Source organism: Phalacrocorax aristotelis, chromosome 1, assembly GCF_949628215.1.
Source record: "Phalacrocorax aristotelis chromosome 1, bGulAri2.1, whole genome shotgun sequence".
NCBI classification, from domain to species: Eukaryota; Metazoa; Chordata; class Aves; order Suliformes; family Phalacrocoracidae; genus Phalacrocorax; species Phalacrocorax aristotelis.
The window spans coordinates 122,027,518-122,054,927 of record NC_134276.1 but is presented as its reverse complement, the minus strand read 5'-3'; the positions used below and the strand labels follow the sequence as shown (position 1 = coordinate 122,054,927).

The following is a 27,410-nucleotide window of genomic DNA, read 5'->3' as shown; positions in this document are numbered from 1 at the left end:
CATCCCTATAATTTACCTCAAGGGAATATATAAACACAGAACATAGAGCATTTTTATTTTTTTTTTTTATTCCCCTGGTCTTCACAGAGAACAATGTCTATAACTCTTACCTGTAGTTAAGTTATAAATAAAAATGTATTTCAGGAACAGGTTAAAAAAGACACAACTCATCTGTTGTTGTATAATTGCAACAGAAAGTACAAGGCTGTACTTAGACATCAGTTGATGGGATTCAGTAAGACACATCTATTAAAACAACTGAAAAAACAAAGAATCTCAGTATTTTAAAAATCTAGCCATTACAAATTTGATACAAGTAAAGGCAGTATTGCTACATTAAAAGATATATATTAGATCACCCCAAACTCTAGTAGTTCTATGAAAATACAGATACTAATGAAATAATTCTGCCAACTGCTAAAAGAGAGAGAGTTTACATGTGACATGAGTAACAAGGACAATGTTCTGCCGCTCAAAAACGTGCATCAAATTCTAGTACTAATCTTTCACAGGAAAGTACATTTTTTTAAAAAAAAACAGAATTGCCTAAATAGTTATGCTATGAACAATATAAGAAATCGTGTTGGTGTACAGCAGAAAGTGACAATGCTGATGATAGCTAGCATGCACCAGATAAAACTGTCAGAAAAGTGCAGATCTTTTTTAAAGAATGAAAGTGTTGTAGGATTAGGAAAGTGTTATCTAGTATTGAAGAAATATTTGTACATTCCTGTGTTATCATTTTAGCATCAATTAGGGAAAGAATGCTATTTGCTGAAAAGTCAGGTGTGCTTGCTCAAATTCGTATCTCCTCATAATTAGAAACGCCTCCACATATTTACTACATGAAGCACTTGCACCAATATGCTGATAAATACAGCTTTCAATGTAACATGTTCTAATTGATATAATCCATTTTATTTTTATGTTTGTACCTTAGACATCGGGGAGCAACACTGCACAGATAATTTTGACCCTTCTGAATACTGTTAACAAGATTAAACTATAAAAGTGCTTAACCTATGAAGCACGCTGCTTGCCAGACAGGCAACAGCAGACTGTGCAGACAAAAAGGTTGACGGTGATGCCTGTTTTGCATTATGTTTCCCTATATGTATATATATATTTAGGAATGTTAGTCACATACAAAAGTTGCATTCAGCTCCCAATACAGATGATAATAGCTCTACCAATACCATCAGAAGACCTATTTGCTATACAGTAGCTCAGGTTTCTTTAGATCAAAGCTTCCACAATTACTACTTTTTCTTCTGAATTGATAGTTAAGCTACTTTATTTTTAGATTTTCTTCTTTTTAAGCCAGATAGTATGCTAGCTTCCGGTTTTAAAATCTTTACATATATTTTTATATATATGTATAAAATACTAAAACCTTAACAACAGAGCCCTATAAAGTGAGGTTCACTGTTTCGGCACTTAACTTGCCACCACTTAGACTGTGAATCATTGCAATCATATTGGAGTGTTTGTTCAATTCTTCCTTCTGTAGTTTTATAAGCGCTTCTTTTTCTTCCAAACGTCCTTCCAACTGGGATTTTTGAACTTCCAGAGAAGATGCCTGCAGAAACAAACAGAATTTCCTCCATTATCAACTGAAAAACATGCACAATACAATGAAAACTGAATGGCCTGGTGGTGAATTTAAGCAAGTAATTAAAGAGCACAGTTTTAGATATTTCTGAAACAAGCTTGTAATTTTTTTCTCAGCTATACATTTGGTGCACATGAATGATTACAGCTATTGCTGCACTTCAAAACGTTATATAGCACGGGAAAGCGCCAACACCCATGTTATTATTGTCCTGTTTAAGCAGAAGTGTTCACAGTTAAGCCATCCACACTTCATTTCAAACCCAACACAGTAAATATTTACCAAGAACAAGAGAAATATTTGCTATACACCGGATAATCTCTCCAGGCAATATTAGGTTCTGCTTCCAGGGAATGGAAATACAGCAAATGCTTTGCCAGACTGCACACTTCGTGACTGCTGATCAGTTTGCATGTAAAATGAGTCGCTGCTTTGTGAGTTTATAGGCAAGGAGATATAGGCTGCACTGAAGTTTTGGGATTTTGTTTTGTTTTTTAAACATTACCTGATTAACTTGGTATAGCCAAACTAGTCTCTGTTTTGAAAAAAGACACTATTTTTCTTAAAGATAAAAAGAGATATTTTACTAGAATTTCAAAGACCAGAAAGAAAATCAGATGCATTTTGATGCTTACATATGTAGCACATGTACCTTAACTCAGGACATGAGAAAGGGGAGAAAGTAAGGCAATCCACATTTTACAGTAGTCAAAATTACTGAAGAAGTGTGCTACATTCTCTTATTTAATATTGCACTACAGGTGCTTTTTCCCTTTTCAAATGTTATATACTCACACACCATGCCTCATGTAGCCTCGTTAGAACCTGACACTAAATTCTTTTCTCTTAAATTCAAGCTTAGCTACTCCAAACTCAAAAGGTATACAATTAAAGCTGAGATAATTTATTTTTGTCCACTACACAGACTGCTTTAGTTTCTTTAGCCACTTTACCACTGAAATATTGATTTACCAACTCTGTCAGTTATATAGGTACCTAAAATTCCGGTCTCTAGAATGCAGCTGCAAATAATTCCTTACCTTGATACTCAGTTCTTTCCTTGCTTGTTCCGTTTTACTTAATTCCTTTCTAAGAACATCTATAGTTTCTTCCATATCTGTTTTTTCTTTCTGCTGAGCTTTCAGTTTTTCTTCCAGAACTTTTATTTTCTGTTGCAAGGCTTAGGAAAAAAAACACATTAAAAGATGGGTTGCCAAACTTAAGAAGAGATACTGCATTGCCTGGGAAACAAGTTTGGGTTTTTTTTTTTTTTTTTTGGACTCAATATGGCTGCTAACAATTGAATTACTGAGTAGTGCCACCTACTGCTAAATTTTAGTGGTTGCTTCCAGTCATTTGCAGAAGACTTAAATTAAGCTCTTGCAATTTGCAGTTCCTACAGAAAATAGTTTTAACGGACATTCTGTAAAAAGATCCTGAAGGGACATATGACGCCTTGCAGAGATTCAATAAAGTCCATAAAGTCCATATAGTCTGGGAAATCATGTTTATGTATCCTTTTAAAAAAATAAAAATCTATATTTGTTTCATTCAACTGTTAAATTATGTATCCCTGGCTAACTAAGATTTACAAGTTACTTAGTAAGAAACAGCTGCTTATCTAGAGCACTTAGTAACAACATCTAGTTAGTCCACTTAGTTCTCTAGGTTCAGTGACATTTAGGTAAGTTACTTACTCGCTATTTTACCATCTCTCTCCTGTAACTGTTGCTGTAATTCTTTTCTGTGATCTTCAGCTTCTTCCAACTGTGCAGCTGTCCTAAAATGGCAGAGAAATAAATTTTAATGGTCAAACGAGATACACGAACAACTCTGTCTTAAGAAACCAGAATGACTTTTGTATCCAATTGTTATCAGGAGCTTCAAATCAACAAATCTATGAATTTGCAGCAGGGTGTGAGTACAGAGAGATTTTATTCCCCCCCCCCAAATGAAAGAGTAATTTCCCTTCTCTCATCACAGACATATGTTAGAAACTACTGAAAATGTTCATACCTGGAACTGAAACACCAGAAACTGTTGCCTTTGATTACAGCCACAAAGCATTCAAAATACTATGATAGAATTGAGATTGTATTCACTGCCATTAGTGATTGAGTATGCTGGGTTTTTAGCTCTTGGCATGCTCTTGAATCACCACCGCCATCAGTAAAACGTGTTTCAGATATTATTCATGCAAGCACATCTATGCATAAAGATTCTCCATTACCATTCTGAACATATTCCAAATTGCTGAGTGTTGTGTGACAAAATCAACCGTTTCATAAGATATTGCCTTAGCCCATATATAGATCTGCTGCAGTCCTCACTAGTTCGGGTAATGTTTAGTCTCCTCGATCGTTTAATATATAGGTACTGTCATTTACCAGCATTATAGCTGTAACCTGAGCACTTTATACTCTGGGAAGCTAATCTACTTTTTTCATTACTAGCTAGCCTAATTTCTAAGGCATACTCTAACTGCCCTGCCTAGACGGATCTGCTGTCACTCTTGTTTACTGGTTTATCCACTTCCTATCTACCAGTTTCTAAGCTGCAGCCTCTAGCAAGCGGGGCAGGGGGGAGTGTACTTCGATGGTCTCCATTTTATTTGTGGCAGTTCAAGAACGTCTACACCATAGCTGCTCCTTCAACCTGCCTTTAAAAAGGAGCAGCTTTCATCAGAGTATCTCCCCAGTTACACTGAGCTGCATATTGCACCAGTGAAAGTAAGTGTCCAAATTTATTCAGTAGCAAACTAATGTATCAGCATGAAAATTTATCCATTTGAATTGCAACTCAAGGCAGTGATTTGGACTGCTCCGACTACTGACAAGGCAAGAACCTGGAAGGACGAAGTGAACTTTGCAAGTAAAACCAAGAATAGCATTTTATTTCTAAACTGAATACAAAGCCTGCCTATGAACATATTTTAAAGATATATCTTCTGTAAAATTAAGTATTAAATAAAATTTCTCAAATAGGAACCCTATTCCCTTAGTTACATTGGTGAAAGGTACATCAGACCTCTATTTGAGCCATCAAAAAGGAAAAAATTATAATTAGTCCTCAAGAATATATAAGTAATGCTAGTTTTATGGTTGAGGGGTGATGTTTGTACCACAGACAGAATACTAACCATCACTATTTCTAATACATTTTTAAAATGTTTAGTACGGGTGGGGTTTTTTTTTTCTGATCTGATAACATTGCAGAGAAACCTTGCATGCTAAAAGGGCATATGTGAAAATCTTTGGGTTATAGCACTATTTAAGAATTCAACCACCACCAAAAAGACACCTCCCCACCCCACCCTCCAAATGCATCCAAGAATGGGTTGTCTTCATTGCTCTTTTTTATTCCTACTGTTGCTGAAGTCTGCAGGTATTCCTCCCCACCCCCAATCAATAGAGGAGCAAACAGAATAAACCAAAGTCAGATTTTCATCTAACATACACATAAAGCAACACTGAAGCACCTTTTGCTTCCTCCAACTCCATTTCTCTGATGTTACTTAAAGCACAATTGAATAATTGAGACTAAAGTGCTATTTAGTTTTACTGTTTATCTTTATTTTGCTTTAAAAAGACTGAATCGAACTTACCTGTCATTCTGCTGCTTCAGTGATTCACTTAGTTTCTTCATTGCTTCCACTTGTTTATTTAGTGAACTGCATGTAATCTGTAGATCTTTATACTGTCTTTCTGTTGTTTCATACCTATAATTAAATTAGGGTGTTAGGGTTGAAAAGTATAAGTTCTTTTGAAGAGCTTTTACTTTAGTAGTTTGTCAAAAATACTTTACCTCACCTGTGCAATCGTCCCACTCAAGCTAAAAGCAAGGTGTTTGGGGGCAGGAGGTGTGTCAGCTTAGGATTTTTTGGGTGGTAGTTTGTTTGTTGGGGTTTTTTTTTTTGTTTCATTTTTAAAATGAACATACTTGGAGGAAGGGGAAAAAACCCAACGAAGCCAAGCTTCTGTGGATCCTTTACATATCTTCAACTACTAACAATCAGGAAGCAACCTTCCTCCAGTAGAAAACTCTTAGGAACTGACAAAACACACAGATGCCTTTAGAAATTTGACATACACAAACTGTTGTAAGTTAGCTATTTGCAGTCGCCTTTTAAGAAACCCTTTGAGTCAGTCTATGACTTCCAGTTGTCTGGTGATACTAAAAACTGAACATAATGAAGACAAAGCAATGTGCATTTGACACAAGTTTATGAGGCAGATTTCATACTCTGAGCAAATGTTTTCCTACCTTCCTATGAGAAGGAAAATTCTCTCCCTGATGTCAGTTATCTGATTGTTTTTAAGGAACAGTATATTTCAAGTGTGCAGATTGATTAGAAAACAAGTTTTGCTTTATAAACACTTTGTAAGGATCAGAAAGCTCTTTTATTCCTACTTTAGATAATTTACAACTGTTCGATACTAGGTTGAAGCTGGTTTATTTCACATGAATTAGTCAAATATATGTTCAGAGTGTATGGCTGCATACAGTTCAAGCAGAAAAGGAGGCATTTCCACAGTGACCATATTAGATACTCATTCAAGAAACTCCATAATGTACAAGAGTTTTATACATTTTTCCTCCCTCAATGACTCCCTTATTGGCAGCAATGTGCCTTAAAAATTGTCTAATATAATGCGTGCTCCCATTATTAAGTCAGAAACTTGCTCTCAATTTTATCGGCTTCTTTGCCTTGCTGACACCTAGTGACAAGACCAGCTCATATGAGTTGAAAAGCCAAAGCTCTTTTAAGCCTTTATTCTTCCAAAGCACATTCTATTTTCATAAGTAGTTTCTATCTCTATGTACTTTTTGTCTCACATGTGCTTTTCTAGCTTAAGATCCTAAAAAAAAAAAAAGCAATGCTTATAAATAATTCAGGACACACATGGTGCCTCCTTCCTCCCTGCCTCACTTTTACCTAGTTTCAGCCAAATTCGCTACAGAAGTGATCAAAGATGCAAGCTCCTACCTTTTGCAGACATACTGTATTGGCTGCTTCTCCATACTATTGTCATCAAAACAGCATATATGATCAAAGAAAGAAGCTAAGAGTATAGTATTAAACTAATAGAATCTAAGCATTGTTAATTCTGTTTCTTAGAGAACAATGCTCCCTTTTATATAAAGTTCATTCAACATCTACAACTTCAGTTCTCACTCCACTTAACATGTTAACCTCTTGAATTACTTAAGTTAACCTAACTGACAACCATATAGAAGAAAGAAAAAATAGTGAGGTTTTTAACTTTAAAACATGAAAAGCGTGCAATGTTGCCCTTCTAATGTGCTTAGCCCAGTAAAGGGCTTCATCACTCTTTGAATACAAAATATTTGCTTAGAGATCTGATGTGCTTTACCTCTGAAGAAGATCGACAGAAGATTTTTTCAGTATTTCATGTTCTTCAGCCACAGTTTGTAATTTCTTGTTGTATTGAAAGAGCTGTTCAATATCAGCCTGTGCTCTTTCAGATTCTACCTGCTGAGCTTTCAGCAAGTCGTTAAGTTCTTCATTTTTTCGCTCTGCATCCTTCAACATTGCAGCAAGAGTTCTTGCCTTTGAGTGGAAAGACACCCCACACCAAAAAAAGCCCCACGATTACAAGCAATTCTGTTTCACAAGTCATTTTGTAATAGGCATATCTGAGGCCAGAGGTTAACACTAAAGTGACCTCAGCTATATTAAGAAAAGGATTTCTTTCATCTGATATTAACTCCAAATTAATTTGTTCCCTAAATTCCTTTAGCTCCCTTTATAGATAGAGTGTGAGGGGAGAGGGAAGAAGTAAAAGATTATACATTTTAGCTATGGATTTAGTAATCTGCAGCCCAATCTTTATTATAAACTTCAAAGAACAGAAGTGATTCTGAGTTTTCAGCACACAACTCAAATACCCCACGGAAGCAAGGTTTATTTCAAAGTCCATCTTTGACAAGCGATTAAAAGGCACAAACAGGAAACAGTTCTTCATACAGTGGCAAATGCTATATAGAATTCTAGTAAGTGGCTTTATTCATTTCCAAGATTACTACCATTAAATTAGCACTAATGGCTAACAAATTATAATCAGTACCGTAGGTAGTTTTGTGGACTTCCTATAAGGGAAAGGACATTAAAGAAAAAACTGTTCCAAAGAACAATCCAGAGGAAAACAGAATGTTTATGACAAAAATTAGGACTGCCCTAACTTGCAAGCATAGTTTACAGCTAAGCAGTATAGAGTTTCCACATATACAATCACAGTTAGAGCTACCCAGACAATTATTACTCACGGCCACCTCAGTGTCCCAGAAGAAAACTCCTGCTACTTACCTCGGACTCAGCCTGGGCCCTCTGACATCGGTACTGAGCCATCAGCCTATCAGCCTGACCCAGAGCTAGTGTCTTTGCTTCCAGAAGGTCTTGCAGCCTAGTCTCTTTAGACTGTAAGTGGGAAGAACAGTTTTCATTAACATTTTCTGAACATACAGGCAGCAGTGTACCCATACACATGAGGTTGTACTCACCGCTAATGCTGACAGCTTCTGCTCATAGACATCCATTATGTCAGATAACCTCATATCAGCGATTGGCTCCTTCATCTGTAGAGATGTTCTCCAATTACTGCTACTGTAAATTTGTATTTATTTAGATAGCTAATGTGTGCCTAAAGAGCTCAGTATTTTTGTGAATGCCACCTGTCCACTAGCTTTTTAAGTTGTTATTTTTAATCCTGAGACTGTCTGCTCAAATGCACCCGCCTGACTCTTGTTTCAAGATTGTGAATAATTGAACTGTTCAGGCTGAACAGGATTCATCTGCAGAATACTATCAGTCTAACACTCTGAAAAGGTAACATCACCTCTCTAAATGGCTCCCCTTGGTCTAATCTTTGCTGGAGAATTAGCAGTCCCCTCATAGGGCACATAAAGTAATTTGCCCTAATTTTAACAGCACAAAATGCACATGGCTAAAAAATCCTTGTTCATACTCCATGGCCTTCTTAACACACAGGTTAGCAGAAAAGGCCCAGGAAAGTTTTTCTGAAAAGATACTATCCAGAACAGAACTTACTATGTTAACCCAACCCATTGACTTACTAGAGGAAATTTATTTACTATATAAGGCACAAGAAGTCCAAAGTGTTTATTAAAATATATGTCCAAGTTAAGCGACAATGCTACTTGGTGATTTCAGGAAATTTTTTTCTTAGGCAGGCAGTGCTACTATAACATGAGTTTTGAGCAGCTATTCATATATGCTGATGCTTGACCAAGTACAAGGTATCCCAGGTTCATACAACGAACACTGACTGAAAAGCTACCATCTCTGCACCATTTTGAACCATTATGTAATAATTTCTTTGCATATTAAAAGTAGCCCCCACATAGCTCCAGTTCTCAGCTCATTTTCCTGTCCCTGAAGTAGGAAGTTTCTTTTGCTGCTTTGCAAACTTGTCATCTCAATGTCCTTTTAGATATTACTACTACAAGAGCTGCTTCTGTAAGTTCCCTTCACCGTCTCTGTCTAGTAATACTATTAAAAGTGTTTTACTGATTTTACTTTTACATACATTTGAGCTTCACACAACATATGGAACGGTCACAGAGATGAAGTACTGGATATTTTAAGTGAATGTGTATATTGATTTTTTAAAGGAAAGTTCAACTAATTAGGAGGGCTAAGAAAAGATTCACTCAACAATTCATCAACAGTTTTCTCTCCTTAAGGATCGAGGGAGATTTACAGTCTGGTCACATTACTGGAAGCTGCTGCAGTTGTGCTGTTGAGGCACCTGTGGCTGCTTTGACTTACATTAATATATATACAGCAGTGCAGCTACCGACTATCACATGCAGTCCTGAAAAGGATGATCAATAGGAGCATCCAGTAGCAGAGTACTAAGCAAGCCAACGAAGACTCACTTGACCTTTTTCACTATTATTCTAGCAGCTGACTGGAACTGGTAGCTTCTCGAGTTTCGTTATTATCAGCTACAACAAACAGAGGAGAGTTGCAAAGCTAAGGCTGGAGGCAATGCCACTAATACAGATATCATATCAAGCCGTTATCGGGCACTTCTTGCTAATTTTCCCAATTTTCATATTGTTCTTTTAAGCCAAAATAGAAGCAATAATCCATCACTCAGTCTAAAGCAGCTACAAAGCAACTAATGTGCTTTGAACAGACGAGAAAGAGGAAACATACCCAGTATCTGACAATAAGGCTCACAAAGAAGCGCACTGTATGTGCTGCCTGTTTGAGTGTCTTATTCACAATGTATGTTGCTACAAAGAGACGCAAAAACTTCCTTCTGAGGTAGTAATAATGCCTTTTTAGGAAGGCCACAAAAATTGAACTGCAAATGATAGAGTCAGCTACAGGCAAGAAAAGGAAAACGTCTGCATGCCTGTTTAGGCATACAGGAGATGCACCATACTCTTACAGAGTAGCATATCACCTCTATCTTGTCACAGGCTGTTTCTTAGGAAGGAGGAGGGGAGGAGGATCCTTTTATGTGTCTCAGCAAGTCTAGGCAGTTGCAACTATCTGATACCTGCCTCCACACCTGACAGCTGGAGGAGTGTGGCCAACCCCACTAAAGAAAGGGATATCAATAAGGTGCACGGCCAGCTTCTGATGTAGCACAAAGAATCATCACTGGATTCTGCTAAGGAGCTTAGTAAAAGGAGCACATCCTAAGTAGGTAGGGATTCAAACTGAACTCAGTTGATACATGCACTATAGCCTGACACTTGGATTTTAATTTCCATCCCCACCAGTAAAACTGTCAAATATTTAACAATGGTATGTAAGTTCTACTAACCTCTAGTCCAGAATGAAGTTTTTGTATTAATTCCTGAATATTTGAAGTTGTGGATTCATCACTTGAAGGACAGGATGAAGAACACCTCACCGAAGTAACACTGGTCACCAGTGACTGTATTTGGATTCTTTTTGATGCGTGCTCCATTTCTTGCTGTCTGTAAGCATTATTTGTCGCAATGCTTTCACCAAGCCTGCATAAACATAAAGGCTATCAATGAAACAACCTGCTACAAATACCGTTGCAAGGACTGTAGATGAGAACAATTTCATAATATAATTAACTTCTCTTTCATTGAAAACAGACTATAGGAAAAGTCACATTTACATTATCTCTCAACATTAAGATGTAGTACCAGAGACATGCCCAAACTGGCCAGAGATACAGAAAGTAGAAAAAAACCCAACCAAACAAACAGAAAGCCTGTGATGGCTAACCTTTAGAAACAAATGCAGTATCTCACCAGAAAGGGCATGGTGTTCAGCTCTTGCACAGAAGAGATCAGATCATCTGTTTCTTGCTAGCTTGAGAAACAGGTTATTTAACATGTCATTTAACTTAACTAGGCCACTGTTTCTAAGTAGGAAGATGGAAAATGTATTTAGTAAGGATTCTCATTAGGCATAAAAATAAGATTGAATCATGAAAAGGCAGAGTGCTACAGAGCTACTAATAAACCTTAGTTTTTCCTTGTCTGCAATGCTATTTTACAATGCTATATTGAGTACAGCACATTTCATGTTCTAAGTTTTAGCCAAAATTTAAGCATGCAGATAAAAGTGCAATCAGTTAAAATATGTACAAGGAAAAGAACCTAAATAAGTAATTACAGTACCTATATTCCAGTGTCTGTATGTAACTTGTGCTTGGCATTTTCAAGGCAGCTACTAATGACATGTTCCAAATCAGAGAGAATGAGAAATCAAAAGAGCTGATTCCTGAGGCACCAGTAAAAAAAAAAATTTTTTTTCTTTAACTTCCTTAACTACCAAGTTATCCCAACCACTTCACTGAAGTGCTGTCTCAGTTGCTTCTTGAGTGAACAGAGCCTATTTTTAACTTGCATTTATAGACATGCTATTTGGCTAGTCCATTGTACAATTCCAGGCACATTGGATTGTACAGACCCTTCATTCTTTCAGCCAGGGTACTTTTTACTGGCCATTACAAAAATGTTTCCTATATCCACAAAATCATATGATCCCAGAATAGTTGTGGTTGAAGGGGGCCTCTAAAGATCATCTAGTTCAACTCTCCTGCTGCAAGCAGGTTGCTCAGGACTATATGTCCAGTCATTTTGACTATCTCAAAGGATGAGGCCTCCACAACTTCTCTGGGCAGCCTTTTCCAGTGTTTTACTCACTTTACAGGAAAAGAGTTCTGTTTCTTATCTTTCAAGTTTTGCCAACTCCTTGTCCTGTCACTGGAAACCACTGAGAAGGCTCTTGCTCCATCTTCTTTGTTCCTTTCCATCAGACATTTATACACAGTGATAAGATCCTTGCCAAGACTTCTCAAAACTAAACAATCCCAGCTCTCAGTCTCACCTTGTATGACACATGCTTGTCTCTCAAACATCTTAATGGCCCTTCACTAGACTCACTCTAGCATGTCTATATCTCTCTGGATATACCACTCCAGGTGTGGTCTCACCAGAGATGAGCACAGGGGAACAATCACTTCCTTCAAACTGCTGGCAATAGTCTTCCTAATGCAGTCCAGGGTGCTATTGATCATGTAAATTCTGTCTTCAAGACTGGCAAACATTTGCTTTCTTCTAGTCCTCAGGAACCTCTCCCATTCACCGTGACTCTTCAAACATAATCTGGGGTGGCCTTGCAATAACATCAGCCAACTCCCTAAGCACTCATGCATCCTGTCATCAGGTCTCATGGACTTCTGTGTATGTCCAGTTGGTTTAAATGTTCCATAACCTGATCCTCTGCCACCCAGGGTAAGTCTTCCTTCCTCTAGACTTTTCCCATTGCTCTCGGGGACCTAGGATTCCCAAAGGCAAACCATCAGTGAAGACCAAGGTGAACAAGGCACTGAGTACATCAACATTTTCCATGTCCTTTGTCATCAGGTCCCCCACCCCATTCAGCAGAAAGGCACACATTTTTCATAGTCTGTCTTTTGCTGCTGATGTACTGGTAGAAGTCTTTCTTGTTGCTCTTCACATCTGCCATCAGGTTCAACTCCAGGTGAGCTCTGGCTTTTCTAACCCACTGTATTCCCGTATACTTGGACACTTTCCCCATATTCCTCCCCAGGTCATGTCTCTCTGCTTCTGTCTCTTGTGTGCTTCCTTTTTATATGTGAATTTTGTCACGAGCTCCTTGCAAGTCTCCTGCCACATACTGTCCTGGATGCAATCTCTTATTTATTTGCATATTGGGGTCACCCATCTTTAGCCCTATTGTGTTGCTTGTAAGGCTCCTCCTGTTTACATAAACCCAAACCCTTTGTTCTCCAACAGAGTCTACCAATTCCTCACTTGATAGTTGGTCATCTTTTCCCCTCCCTTGTTGCTTTTAGTTTAAAGGTCTCCTCATCAGGTTGGCCAGTCCTTGATCCTCAGTCTCAGGGTTACCAGTCCAAAACTGTTTTCAACACTGGTCGCACAACCCATTGTTGACCTACAGAACCTGACCACTCCTCAAGCCCTTCCCCTCTCCCTGGCAGAATTGAGGGGAACATCACCTGTGCCCCATTGGCTTCCAGCCATCGCCATCATAAGAGTCTCTGTTTCCCAAGCCAGTAGGCATAGACTCTGTCTGCCCCTCTTTTTGTACATCTGCAGTCTCAGGCACTTGAAACTGCAGGGTCTTGAAGAAGCATCTGGTCAATCTCTTCACCATCTCTGATACTGACAGGCCGCTGACCTCTTGCAGCTCCTTTACTTGGCACCACAGATCCTCAGCAACTGGACACCTCCTGCAGGCTAGAAGACCACCTCCTACTGCCCCAGCCTTAGTAAGAGGTCCCTGCAGCCCGAGACCTCCAGAGCTGCATACCTCTTCTGAAACTCTACTTGCGTTGGTGCTTCAGCTTTCAAAATTTATTCTGTACCCATTTTGATGGTTTTACAGCCATTCCTCTACTTAAACAACATCCTCCCCCACCACCCCAATATTTCTCTCCTGAAGTCTATAGCTAACTAGATATATTGATATTATTGATATCCAGTACTGCTTGGTAATCATAAAAGCAGCACTGATATTTTCAGGGTGAACACACTTTTAGACTCTTATTACTGTGTTCTTATCACTGGCCTATTTTTGGGTTATGATGGAAAACAGGGTGTTTGGGTTCTTTTTTTTTGGTTTGTTTGTTTTTTTTAAAGTTCCTGCACATGTCACTATCTTCAAAAACTTTCTCAAAAACAACCAAAAAACCACCATGATTTGGTCAGGTCCTCTTCCTTTACTTCCCCACCCCCCCATATAAATAGTAATTCAGTCACTGTTCCAAGACAAGCTAGTTATGTTACAAATCTTTCACTTGAGAAAAGTAGCTCAAATTCCCAAAAGGCATTCAGTCTGAAAGTCCTTTCAAAGAATTCCCATTTTTGTTTTTAAAAAAGCTCTGCTAACAAAAAGGGAAGAAGCTTCAGATTGGTTTTCTAGGTTGCAAAGACCGTGATACAATTTAACATCTAAATTGTAACACTTAAATTTTAACATTTTACCACATCTACAGAAATAAGGAGTTTATCAACATTTTTTTCCCCTGAACTTAAATACAACCTGAGCTGCCTTACCCTAGTCTTTGTTTTCTGGAATTTACTGCAAAAGGGTAAGCAAAGCTTTAGGAACTGAAGAGATGTATGTGTGACAAAGTTCAGCAGAGACAGAAATCTGAGAGTCAGAGTATCAGATGCACTCCAGGTAGTAAGTTTAAAGAACAGAGACTTCAGACAAATGAACCTTGAGGGACAGAAGCCAGTCACTATTATGCTCTGTAGTATCAGATATTAATTGAATACCATCAGCACTTGAACTACTTCCTCTGGCCTCCAAGACCACTACTGTCTCTTAGCTGCAGATAAAGAAGAAACAAAACAGTTCTAAAGTTTCTGTCTCTGATGAAAGTAATATGCCAAGAAACATCAATATCACTAAGCCCATAAAAATGTCAAATCCTACCAGACTACTACAAAAATAAACTTACACTATGGCAGGAAAATCTGGTAAGGGTGCAGCCTCAAACAGTATTCCAAGTCCCACTTGGACTTGCTCTCTATGGTCTGATGTTAAAGCAAGTGTCAGAGGCGTAATCAAACGTTGATCCTAAAAAAGAAACTACTTCAGTCAAAACAAGATATAACTAACCGTCAACAACAAAAAAACCACCAAGACACCACAACATCAAGGCCTATGGGCACAGAAATGTTAAGGTACCATCTGACCAATAGTTACCAGAAGCTGTTTTGACTATGCAAAGTCACAAATTAGATTATTCATTTAATAGTAACCAACCCCACAAATAATTATATGATTGTAACAACTTTTTTCTAGTTTGCTAACCTTTAAATTGCAGTCCTAATGCAGTCCTGAAAGGATCGTTTTTACCAGGCAGCTGAAGTATGATTTCACATGCATTACTGAAGTAAGTGACTGGAGTAAAGTAAACTGCTCTTATTTTACAAGAATTAACAATGAAACAACATTTAAGAATTGTGCCCAGGGGACTATATTTTCCTAGGAGTTTTACCACTTCAGAGATAAGCATGCAAAACATTCAGGACTAAAACTACTGTAATGCAATAACACTTTCCTTCACAGACACGCTTCATAAGACATTTTAAAATCATACCTGTAAAATTTTGTAGAAGCTGACCTCCATACCAGGTACATCCTGCTTCAGTCTGCTCATAAGATCAAGTGTTTTCAAAATAATAACAGCAGCAAGTTTGCTTTTAAACACACAAATAGAAAGGCAAAGTGGGAGGAAAAAAAAATATCAGTGCTGATGCTCTGCCTTAAGTCAGCCAATTTACAAAAAAATGAATAAATGCCTTCACAAAGAAATTAAATTTGTCTAGCAAGGCAACAATGCCTATGCCAAGAGAGATCACTGCGTTGCTTGGACACTGCTGCTGAGCTTCTCCAGCATGCCAAGGATGGCAACAGTGAAGACCAAAAAAACACTTTCAAGTTTAAAGCGAGGAGGATTTAACTGTAGGACCAATTATATTTCACTGGTTTTTGGCCATATAACTCTTAGTTACATTGACATTCAGGTTAATGACACTGAGCTGAGGAATGTATATTCCATTTTCAGTGCAATGATTTCCTCCCCCTCCCAATATGTGATATTTTTGAACTCTGGTTGCAGAAAATCAAAATGAAAAATTAGGTGCCATAAGCAGTTCTGGTAACCTTCAGTTTGAGTAAGCTTGAACTACTGCATGAGGTTTAAAGATCATTGTTCCACATAAGCAGATCTCCAGCTTATGCAAAAAACAATATCTGAATGATTAAGCCAGGTTTTACATATTGACCAGAAACATTACTTTCTATTGCCACAAAAATACAAAGTTTGATTTAAAAATACTATTGATTTACAGGCATTTACATGGCACTTTCAACTACAATATACTTTCCATTGGAACAACATCACAACTGTTGTACAACTGTTGCTAAATTAGCCTTTAGATAAATTTGTGTGCTCACCACATTTTAGAGTCCACTCCTTTTGTGCCAAAACCAGTATCAATCCCGCTATAGGTAAATTGGTGTTCTATTAGAGACATGCATTGGCTGGCAGTCAGTACCTTTGAGGCATGCATTTTCAGTACGCCATCTCTACAGAGCAGTAGACTGAGTTAAGAATAAACTTAATACACCTATGCTTAGATATTGGCACCAAAAGGCAACGTTTTCTAATAATAAGGAACACAAAAGTTAGTGTATCAAAGCACAGGGGCCTCCAAAAAATGCTTTTAAAAACCCAACTACATAAACCACTTAATTCACGCTTAACTTGCAAGCCAAGTAAGCTTCACTTTTCAACACACACACTTGGAAACAGACAGGGAAAGGAAACCACAATAAAATGAGCGGCATAAAGAAAGATGATGAACAAAAGGCAGTGAACAATCAGTCCCTAATACAAGAACTAGCTATCTAGGAGTGAATTAGCAAAGAGCCTTTTTCAGAGAACACAGCTTAGGTGTAGCACTACACCCTGCAGTCAGGTCCTCGTTACTACATGACGCTTTGGACAGCAAGGACTCCAGGAGTGTAAAACTCTAATTCCACATTATTTTAACTTGTTTTACCGATCTAAATTTATATTTGGCTGGGAGCTCCGCTTGACTTAGCTATGTGAAATACTATACTGATCAAGAGGATGGCCAACCGAACTCTGCTTGCAATTTCAACAGAAAACACTCATCATTTTTCAGTTGCAAAGTGCTTCTATACTGTTGATTAGCTACGACATTTTATCCTGCACCACTGTATTACACAATAATTTCAAAACAATTAGAAAGCTACTTAAGGTCTTTCAAGATGACAGTCTTAAGGAAAATTAGGACAGTTATTGTCACTAAAAGCTATTAAAGTGACCCAAGATGGATTTTCTTGTAACATCTTAGAGCAGATCACAGTGGAGGAATAATAAATTAACTGCCAACAGGCACATGAAAAGGATATTTGTCAGGACATTAATAGCCTTGACCATTCTTTCACACTTTTTCTTCACTAATAACTCATCCACAATCTGTTCTGACATCCGGAGATGATCAAGAAGAACAGGCAGCAAAAGATCCACAAAATGTTCAGCTGAGGTGCTGTTCCCAGTATTAATAACATCCTGTAATATAAACAGATTTTATGTCAATATTTAAAACTACAAAACAAGGAAGCCAAGCCTACTCTACCCCCTCCTCCACCAGCCTGCCTTCTAGCTTTCCCAGCCTCTTGCTGGTTTGGGTTTAAGATCCTTGATCAGTATCATACTGCAGGAGGAAGTTTAGCAAAGATCACAGAAACAGCAGAAACTTCCCCACTTCTACAAGTCCTAGAAAGCAATTTTTTGGTAGTTTTTTATCTACCTCATGACTTCGTGAACTGCTCCATCTTCCACTTAACTTTGAATGCAGACATATTTCTAAAATACGCATGCCTTTACAAGAAAAGTTGGTTTACAAAGTATGGAATTCTAGAACAGGAAGAATTTTATTTCAGGCATATTTTTACGGGCTATTTTTCAAGAAAAATGCTAATAGCTTTTTAAAAATCAATTAAAAATACAGCTGCTAAGAAGCTCTTTAAACTCAGTTATCAGTCTTGGTACCTCAAAAATCTCTTTGAATAGTTGTAATGCTAGAACCGAACAGTCTTCAGAGCCTTCCAATGGTTGGTTTGACAAGTGCACCAATGCAACAGATGGTTCAAAAGTCTTTGAGCGAGTCACAAATCTGGTATTTCCAGAGACTGGCAAGCCAGATGGTTCCAGTATTGCCTGCCGCAGGGTATGACGCAGTTCTACCACAGAACAGAAGGCAAGCAGCAGTTCTAAGATCTGTGTGAAGTGAATGAGAGTTCAAATGCTTTTAAATCAAGGATTTATACAGAAATTGCAACTCCCATAGCGCAAGTCTAAGAAGATACGCAAGTTCCATGCAACTCCTTTTAGAACTAAAGTTTTCTGAGGAACAGTTTTCTTTCCTTAAAGCCAAGTCAGCAGAAGAAATAGTTTTAGACTGATGAAGGCTTGTGACAGTATTCAGCATATTGCTTTCCCTTCTTTTTTAAAAAGCATGACTGCTTACTAGTGACCAATAGGAAGTAGAAATGCATACATACTCAAAATGAAGAAAGCTATGGAAAGGAAAATATTCTGAGACATGAATGGATGCACATGTGCATATTCAGAGACAAAGAGGAAAGCAATAAGCAACAAAAAAATCATATATACAGAAACATTAGCATTTATCATCTACTATGATGTGAAATGCATTCATAAAAAAAGCTTAAGATTCATTTCACAGATGTATTTAGCCCAAATATTTTCAAAATATTTCACGTTTTAGCCTTTAGCAACAGCTGGCTAATGTTTCATTTATGTAAGGTGGCAATGAGGCAAAGTTGAATGCCACAATTAACTGCTTAACCGAATGTGGCATCAATTTGTTCAACTAATATGAGAGAAGTTATTTGTAAGTCTTTGAAGTTAGCATCATGGTTCCCTGATCATCCATTCAAAGTGAGTAGTATTAGGTCAAGTTTTAGCCATTGAAGTGGGGTACAAGCTGCATTTCTGCTAGATCCCAAAATTTCTTATTAACCAAAGAACAAGAAGTGTTTATGTTAGCTTTTTCCTTTATGTCTGTTGCCTGAAAGACACACACAATCTGGCAAAAACCCCAACCATTATAAATCCAACCTGACAGCCTTTTGAACAACTAGAAAATATAAGCTTGGTGAATACTTTAGGTCACTTAAGAGTCCGGAAGTCAATGTATTTCATTATGAACCCTTGTACATAAGGAAACTACTTATGATTACAGAAAAGAAACTAGATTAGGAGTTGTACCTTCTTAGGCTTAAACTGAAAAAGTATACATACCTTAGATGATGAATCAGAATCCCTTCCATGAAGAAGATCTAATACTTGACCAAGGCATGAGGTAAAGTGTTCGTATCTACAGCATACATAAAGGAGGAAAAAAAATTTTTAAAATTGGAATTTCACTCAGACATTTATACCGAGTGATGAATGCAAGTGCCCTATTGTCCTCCTTATCCCCAAACACTTCAAGTGTTAGTTTTGATGTTATTTCGACATAACATAGACTAAGCTTTAAATGTATTCTAAGAATGAAAGCAAATTCCTTAAAATAAGCCAAGATATTTCAGCTATTTTTACTGCTAGATTTAGATTCACATTCAGCAACTAAATTCTGCTAGCTGAATTTGCAGAATGACTGGTCCAGCCCTCCACAAAACTACTCCGTAATAATTTTACTGTAGGGCATTAGAACTTCAACCATACTATTCCACTTTAGGATAATATAGGTCTGTAAAAGGCAAGATAGCTGTTCATCAAGTTGTCTGGCCACTGATACTGTCCAAAGAATTACCGAACACAACTATTAAATATTCCTTCAGTGACAATGAAAACACAGATTTTGATTCACACTTCTGTGTGAAACTAGTAACACACAAATCCTTTAGTTTCAGGTACAGCAGTTATAATCAACTGTTACCATTCAAAAAGCATCTAGGGAATTTTTTCCTATATCTGGTTCAGAATGCAAATAGCATACAGCAAAGGAACTGAACAAGAGCTTAGCAAAATATCCTGTACTTTCAGGAAGCAAAGCCATACCTGGTAAGATAATCTGCAACTTTGGGGTTCTTCAGAAGATCCATGAGTAGATCAACAGAGTATTTTCTTGTTAGAGTACCATCTCCATTTACAACAATATTGAATATTAACTGAAATGTCTGATGGATATTTCGAGCGTGAAAGAGCTGAAAGGAAGAAAAAAAGCTATGTATGGGTCTCTTGCTTATTAAAACTAGCTGGCATTAAAATTTTATTTTGCCAGTGTAACTATTAGCTTTACCTACAACTGAAGATTAGAACAGACTTCAAAGGATCACTTACTTTTTCTCCTACTTCTTCATTTAAAGTAAGGCTTGATAATACTGAAAGTGCAAACACAACCATAGTCAAACTACTATGGGCCAGGAAACTTATTAAGGTACGATAGAAACTCTTCACGTTATTCTAAAGCAAAAAGGAGAAACATAGGCATTATACATTTTGTTCTATAAAAAACACTGATTGTACATATTTATAAATAAGCCATACAAATCATGAACAATAATGCAAATACTATATTAGAATGATAACTGTTCTCTACGAAGTCTATTTTAGTGTTCTACTGCACAATACTGGTGTTGATGTCAATGACTAAATTCTCTGCTGAACTTGTATAAGCAAAAAAATGAAAAAGAGAAATCGCATCATTATTTTAAAGACAGACAAGACAGTCATTTTGCTAAAGTCTTTCGTAGAAAACAACCACTGAAAATTGACCCCCATTCCTTCTCTGCTCGGTGATCAGATCTGACAACAGTTCCTCCTTTCCACCCCCACCTTTCTTCCAAGGTAAACAGTACAACATTAATTGCCATGTAGATGCATTTGCATTTCTGAATTGAAAAATAAGTTATGTTTGCACTGGTTTATGAAGAGATGGGAACTTACTGGCTCAGATATGGATGTGTATTTGAGGATTCAAGGGCTCTGACCTTACACCAAGATCAGTGGTATTTTATTGATTTATCTCTTAAAAGAGAGAGCTCGCTCTTGGCCAAAGTTAATGCAGCTCGCCAAAAATCCAGCTACAGTATTTATATGTTAACAACATTCAGTTTTTCTAAGGAATAATGCTTAAATTTGGAATTAATCTTTCATTTGCAGAGAACATTTGCAGAAACTGAATGCATAACACAAGCTTGTGCAACAACACAGAAATCTAGATAAGAGAATACTCAACTTCCTGTTCTACTGGTTATTTTCTCAAATACAGGAGAAAAAACCACTAACTCTGGAGGGAAAAAAAAACAGGTCAGGGTCATTATTGCTGCAAACAAATGCATGAGAAATACTAAGGTAATACCCCAGAGTCAAGTAACTCTTTTGCCCTCAAGCCAGAGAATCATGCCACAAAAAAAAAAAAAAACTCTTACCAAAGATTTTATCTGAGTTTGAATAGTTAAGTTGTGACGACAGAGATTTGCCAGGAGTCCTAAACACGGTATCGTTAACTCATCTTCAGTGGACTGACTTAAAAGAAAAGGCCAGAAATTTAAACAAAGATGTTTTTATTAGAGCATCCAGATTTTAGTTGCGAGAATTTGTGGGTTGGGGCAGGGTGGTTGGGGAACTTTTTATTTTGTTTGAGTTTTTTTTTTTTAAAATTAGAAAACATTCTGCCAAACAAAGCAAAATTCAGATTGCAACCCCCATAGTGCGGACAGTTTTTAACCGAGCATATCTGTAAAAAAAAAAGTGTCAGAGATCAGTACTATCAGAGGTCCTTTATTGAAGGTGCTTTTAATAGTAATTAGCTCTCCTACAAGGACACACACACAAAAGTCTGTTCCTAACGACAAGCATGAATTTTCTCCTGGCTTTTTTCTTTGTTAGCTCCCTGCTCCTTGGGGTGTGGGGGTAGGCTAAGAGGCCAATTAATATTAAATCACCCAAAGCCCTATAATCACTGCATTTGACAATCTGTAACAACATGGTTTTCAAAGAAAAATCTCTACCTCAGAGCAAAAATGCCACAGCTCGCTCTGGAGACTAGGTTAGTGCAATATGCTAATGGCCTTCAGGAAGTTTAGAAACTTAGCTAGGTTTTCCCGTAAGGAAAAACAACTGAGTGCACACTTACACATGATGCATTAGAAATGAAATTAATTCATCGATGTTGGCACCAGCACAAAAGACTGGAACATTGTAGGTTAGCCTCTGCAGCAACTGAATACTCTGAGGAAATAAAAAAAAAAATATCTATTCACATGTCTTTCCTACAGCATCTCACTGAAGAATGTTACAAGTTACAGAAGTTGAAACTGAAAGGACAAATAACAAGACACCACAACTGAATTAATTTTCAAACTCTAACGTTAACATAACAATTAAATCAGCTGCTGCAAGCGCATTGAGCAATGTCCTACCACAGTGATGTATTTATTAAAAGCCCAAATAGATGAATAAGGTTTTATTCTGACAGAGGAGTTACCTTTTTAGCCGACCCAACTCTTCGCTTCACCTTGTCAGCAAGTTCTCCATCTGTCAGTGAGAAAGGGGCTTTGTGCTACTAAAGGTCTAGAAGTTTCACCAAAATCCCAAAAGCGCTCTGCAACCTCTTGTGGAAAGTATGGTTATAGGAAAACAGGTTTGCTGTAAAGACTGCCAACAGATCTAATGGTAGTATAGTCCTTCACACAGCATTCTTCTGGCACGTAACATAACTGAGTTAATATGAAATTAATATACTCATACATGACAAAAACCACAGCATAAATAGCAGCTGAAACGAAATCTGACCATATAACTACCTAAGAACTTAAAGGTCTTATAATTGGACCTACTTGGTGACTACAAAATCTCTCCCACTGACTGGGAAGCCACCTGGATCCCCTAGACCTTCTGGTACTCCTAGTCCTTTGAGACATAAACTGAAAGAAAAGTCTTCTTTACTGGATGCCTGACTCATTTTCCACAGATCATCAGGGCAACAGAACTGCTAGCAAATTCATTTTCTGTTTTCCATCTCCAGAAAAAGAGATGTGACCACAGGTATCCAGCAAGTACCTACTGAAAGCTCAGAGGCACATATGTGAAAACCTGTGCATATTTAAAAAAAAAATAAAAGAACATTTTGCCCAACTTTATCGTTCAGTGCACAGAAAGGACAGTTTAGAATTGTTGAAGTCAGAATGTGAGATATCACATACTCACAAAAAACCCCTGAAACAATAACGTCTGCACTTGGCTCCTAAAAGTAAGCTTCCATTAGCACAGTCCCCTTCCATGCACTGGCAGATAGCACTGACCAGAGAGAAGGAGGCATACATGCCCTGCAAACTTTCAGTAGGAACTGGCAGCCACAGCTTTCCTTTCATTCCTTCACAATTACCTGTCGAAGTATTGATTAGGCGAAACAATCTCCAGGCTTTTGTTATGAACATTAGGAGAAATAACTAAATGCTTCAACTGGAAAATAACATTCCAAGCTCTCAAGCTCAAGCAGTGATTTCTTGAAATAACTTCAAAACCCGTGTTGTTGTTTGGGTTTTTTGTTTGTTTGTTTTAAATTAGACCAGGTGAGAAGCACAAGCAAGATTAAAGAAAGAATACAAAGAACTCTATGCAGTGTTAAAATCCTGTCATACTAGCCTCATACAGCAAATAAAATATATAGCTAAGATCAACTTTCCCTCAACACATTATTTCAGACAGAACTTTTAAAGAGTTATTATATGTATACAGTATAATGATACTATGTAACAGCAGCCAAATATTATTAAGCATTAGTTCCTGTTACCTGTAATAAGACTGGGTCGCTAAGATTAGTAGAACTTCGATGAACCACTCCTGCCAGCACACTGGTCAGATTGTAGGTATCCTGAAGAGCTTCTCTAGTCTCATTGTCTAAAGCTAGAATTTAAGAATTATTAACAAAAAACCCTACCTAATAGTAAAGGCAACTGTTGCATTAGCTACCAATCTAAGCAGAAGCCAAAGTCTTTGACCAGTTTTTCATGTATATTTCACAAATAACTACAAATAAATCACAGTTCCTATGCATTTGCACCTCTACCTTACTTTTGAACTTACAGTTAAGGAAAAGTATTAGTGTTTCAATTAAGATTTACAAAGTTTTAGTTCTGTTCGAGACCTTGAAACCTGCACTTAAAAAGGCTTTAAAGCTTAAAATCAATGACCTCAGTTTCTTGTTTCATGCTATGGTAGACAAGTAGACTAAAACTGATACCTTGATTGGGTAATCTAGCAATATTTAAATTAAAAAATCAGTTCTGCTTAGGCATCCTGGAAAAGATGTTGCAAACAAGAATGACAGGTAAAGCAACCCATCATCAGTTTGAGGATCTGTTGCAGGAGGACTAATTCTTTATATTTTCCAGACCCAACAGGTTGGAAAAGATACTTAAGAACCACAGCAACAAATATAATTTTACAGTAACTGTTCCAAAAACTTAAAAAGAAGCTCAAATAGGCTAAAAAGTCCAAGAATCAGAGAAGATAAACAAGGGGTCATCATAACGGACTCAAATCTTGAGTAATTACTCATACACGATGAAAAGCTAAGCAGTGAAGGGATAATTTTTCCCTGTATATGTAAGCAGCATATGAAGGTTATGGTGAGCACAGAGCTCCCTAGACAATGAAGTCCTACTCCTGTAAAACAGGAAAAAGAAATTGCATCTCAAGTAACAAGTAAGAGGCAGTAGAACCTATTTTGTAATTGGGAAACTTGATACACACAGGCCCAGGCCATTGGAGGGCGCAAACTGCCACCCAGCAAATGCTCCAATAGGGGAGGTAAACTGAGGTGATGACAGTTGATGTAACATGGCTTCTTCCTACCTTTGCAACCCCTAGGCAGGTTTCTTTACTTCATTAAAAAAAGGTGGTCTTTTCAAGCTCCAAATATCAAAGACAAGAGAATAATTCCTCACCCTAGCCATGGAGGAAACAAATTCTGACAAGCACGATCAATGTCACTCCACAGTGATTACTTCAAATCTGTTTCTCATGGTGACTTAACATCTTACCTGGCCTTGTATGTACAGTCAGGTGGCTCAGCTAAGCACTCCACTACAATGAAAAACACTTCATCTTTCATACCTTACACTTTTTCCAGGAAGTACGCCACCCATGCCACAGAACCAGCACCCGTCTTGTCTTCCCTTTCCCAGACCAAAGATAAAGAGTTCAGATGGAAACCTTACCTATCTGCGATAGCAAATTAACCACAGACAAGGTTAGTGATGGATTTATATTAGCGTCCTCGAGGAGTTCTACTAGGCAACTGAGACATTCACTTGGTAGAATCTGGTTTGAAGCAAATAATCGTGTAAGCTTTAGTCCAGAGATAACCTGAAGATGAAGGGAGAAAAACAACCTTAATTACACAACTCCAACAAAGTATTTACCACAGAAGTCAAAGCACTGATTTGTATTAAACAGATTTTGCCCTATTTGACAAACCAGGAATGTAAGTCCACTCTAACAGGACACTGTAGTCAGATTTGTTACCGAAAAAATTTTTTTTTGAAAAAAATTTGATGTTATTCCTGTGGATGTGTTCCCTTTACTCTTGGAAAGTACCAGATTTACACTGTGATAATTTATAACATATCGGGGCTTCTTTTGTTTGCCTGCTGACAGCATTCATAGTAACAGCAGTCTTTTTAGTCTCACAGCTGTAGCAGAGCAACACTTTGTATTTCTTCACACATCAAGCAGAATTAATACCAGGTTACTCTTCCTACATATGTTTTAGCATAGACAAGAGATAGGGTTTATTTTGAAAGAACAATGAAACAGATCGCTCAACACAAACATTTAGTAATCAGCCTTCGCCTCAGCCCAACAGCCTGCATTCTAAAGATGTGGACAGGAACCCGAAGGTGCCACTCTGCAGGATGGATAAGCAGTAACAGCGCTGCATAGGGAACACTCTGTACTCGAGATGAAAAAAACGGAACCCCAGTTCAGGGAAGCCTACATAAGACGATGCTGAAAATTATACACCTGCACATCAACACAGGTAGACACAATGTATACTTGCATAATAGAGCAACACAATGTTGTTTTTGCATATCCCTGTATACCCTTTACAATGGATACAGGGAAGAAAGCCAAGTTGAATACTAACTCTTCTATTAATGTTTTTGCAACTAAGAAAATAAATCTGTATGTGAAAAAGGTACCTCGCAGATCAAACAATTCAGTCAATGTGTCAATCTCTTGCCATACCAAGCATGCCCACCACAAGGATTGTACACAAGGCCCTACCTGGAGGTCAGGAAAACGGACAGGCCTGCCCATTCACAACAAGCACCCTTGAGTACGTGTTGCGTGAAACTGCCAAACTCCAGATACGAGGCTGGTTCATCATTCAAACTCTGTTTTTAACTTGTGAAAATAAGTGATCCTTGTGGGTCAGCATTTAGGGGATATCAAGAAATAGTCCCCCACAAGGCACAGTACATGTTTCACCTATGTGCGTATAAACATACTGCACGCAAACACCATAAAACATTATAATAAAAAGGACAGAAAATAGTCCGGGGATATCGCTAAAATCTGAAACGCGTCTTCTGTCCGACGGCCTCCCCGGGCCGCCGGCTCCCCTGGCGAGTTTCCCCATCCCCGGCCGTGGGGGTGGCTGCGGTCCGGGCCGGGCCAGGCCAGGCCAGCGCCGAGGGACGCCGGCAGGCAGTGGCGGAGCGGGGCGGTCGGGCTCCAGAGGGGTGTCGGCGGAGAGGAACCAGCTGAGACCAGGCCCCGAGCCCGAGGAGGCACCGCTGCCACCCCCGCAGTCCCGGCCACGCCACCCTGCTCCGCTCGCAGCGCGGCCCAGGGGGCCGGGACCGGCGCCGCTCTCACCTCCAGGCTGCGCTGCAGGAGCGCCGCGTTGGGCGGTGTCTTAGCGGCCCGGTACTGCGTAGCTGCCAGGAGCAGGGACTTCATGCAACCCGAGACATCCATGACGCCTCAGCAACCCTCTCAGGCGCGCAAGCGACAAACCACAGTCATATTTCCCGCCGCCGCCATTTTGATGGCAGCATCCACTGAAGGGAGGCGGCAGCCTACACCGTGGGGCATGACGGGAGGCGCCGCCTCTGCCATTTTGCTGTAGGGCGGGGCGGAGGTAGGCTGGAGCGGGCAGCGGTAGCTGCTGTTTTACACTTGAGGGAGAAAGCGGCGAAGAACTAGAAAATGTAGCCGGTTAGGGTGGGTGCCTGCGGATTTAGCGCTTATGTGCGGCCGAGGCAATGCAAAAAGTTCGGGAGCGAGACTTTTCTTAAGAAGAGGTGTGTGTGCTTGTGGCGTGCTGAGTCTGCCAACGCCGCCGCGTCCGGAAGGCGGCCTCAGGACTGGAGTTGCTGCAGGTTTTCCACCTGCACCCACATCCCTGCTTTGCCTCGCTGCTGCCTTTCTTTTCCGCGCTAGCCTTTCCTACCCCTTTGATGTGGCGTTGAGCGCCGCCAGGTCCCCTCTTGCCTGTGGCTCCCTGCCCTCTCCTGGGGGAAGAGGAGGAAAGATGGCAAAAGCAAAGGGACACAAAGGATAGCATGACAAGAGTAATTATTTTTTTCATGGGTATGAGGTGGCCTGTTCCAGTTGGGATGTGACAAATGTGTTCTTATACTTCGTTCTTAGACCTTTTGAACATTCAGGTAGAACAT

At 38.7% G+C, this 27,410-nt stretch overlaps 1 protein-coding gene across 1 annotated transcript; it reads right to left on the bottom strand.

Moving 5' to 3' along the window:
- On the bottom strand, window positions 1–26,794 carry CIP2A (cellular inhibitor of PP2A). Its single transcript, XM_075104048.1, has 21 exons — window positions 26,608–26,794; window positions 24,945–25,092; window positions 23,516–23,628; window positions 21,857–21,951; window positions 21,150–21,246; window positions 20,059–20,181; window positions 19,777–19,922; window positions 19,015–19,090; window positions 17,740–17,967; window positions 17,097–17,256; window positions 16,113–16,254; window positions 15,253–15,352; window positions 14,608–14,726; window positions 10,435–10,627; window positions 8,135–8,209; window positions 7,941–8,051; window positions 6,988–7,184; window positions 5,217–5,330; window positions 3,310–3,392; window positions 2,653–2,792; window positions 1–1,579 (listed from the first exon to the last, which is right to left on the bottom strand). The coding sequence occupies exons 1-21, from the start codon at window positions 26,707–26,709 to the stop codon at window positions 1,409–1,411; spliced, it is 2,733 nt and encodes a 910-aa protein (XP_074960149.1). The 5' UTR covers window positions 26,710–26,794; the 3' UTR covers window positions 1–1,408.
- Between the last annotated feature and the right edge of the window lie 616 nt (window positions 26,795–27,410).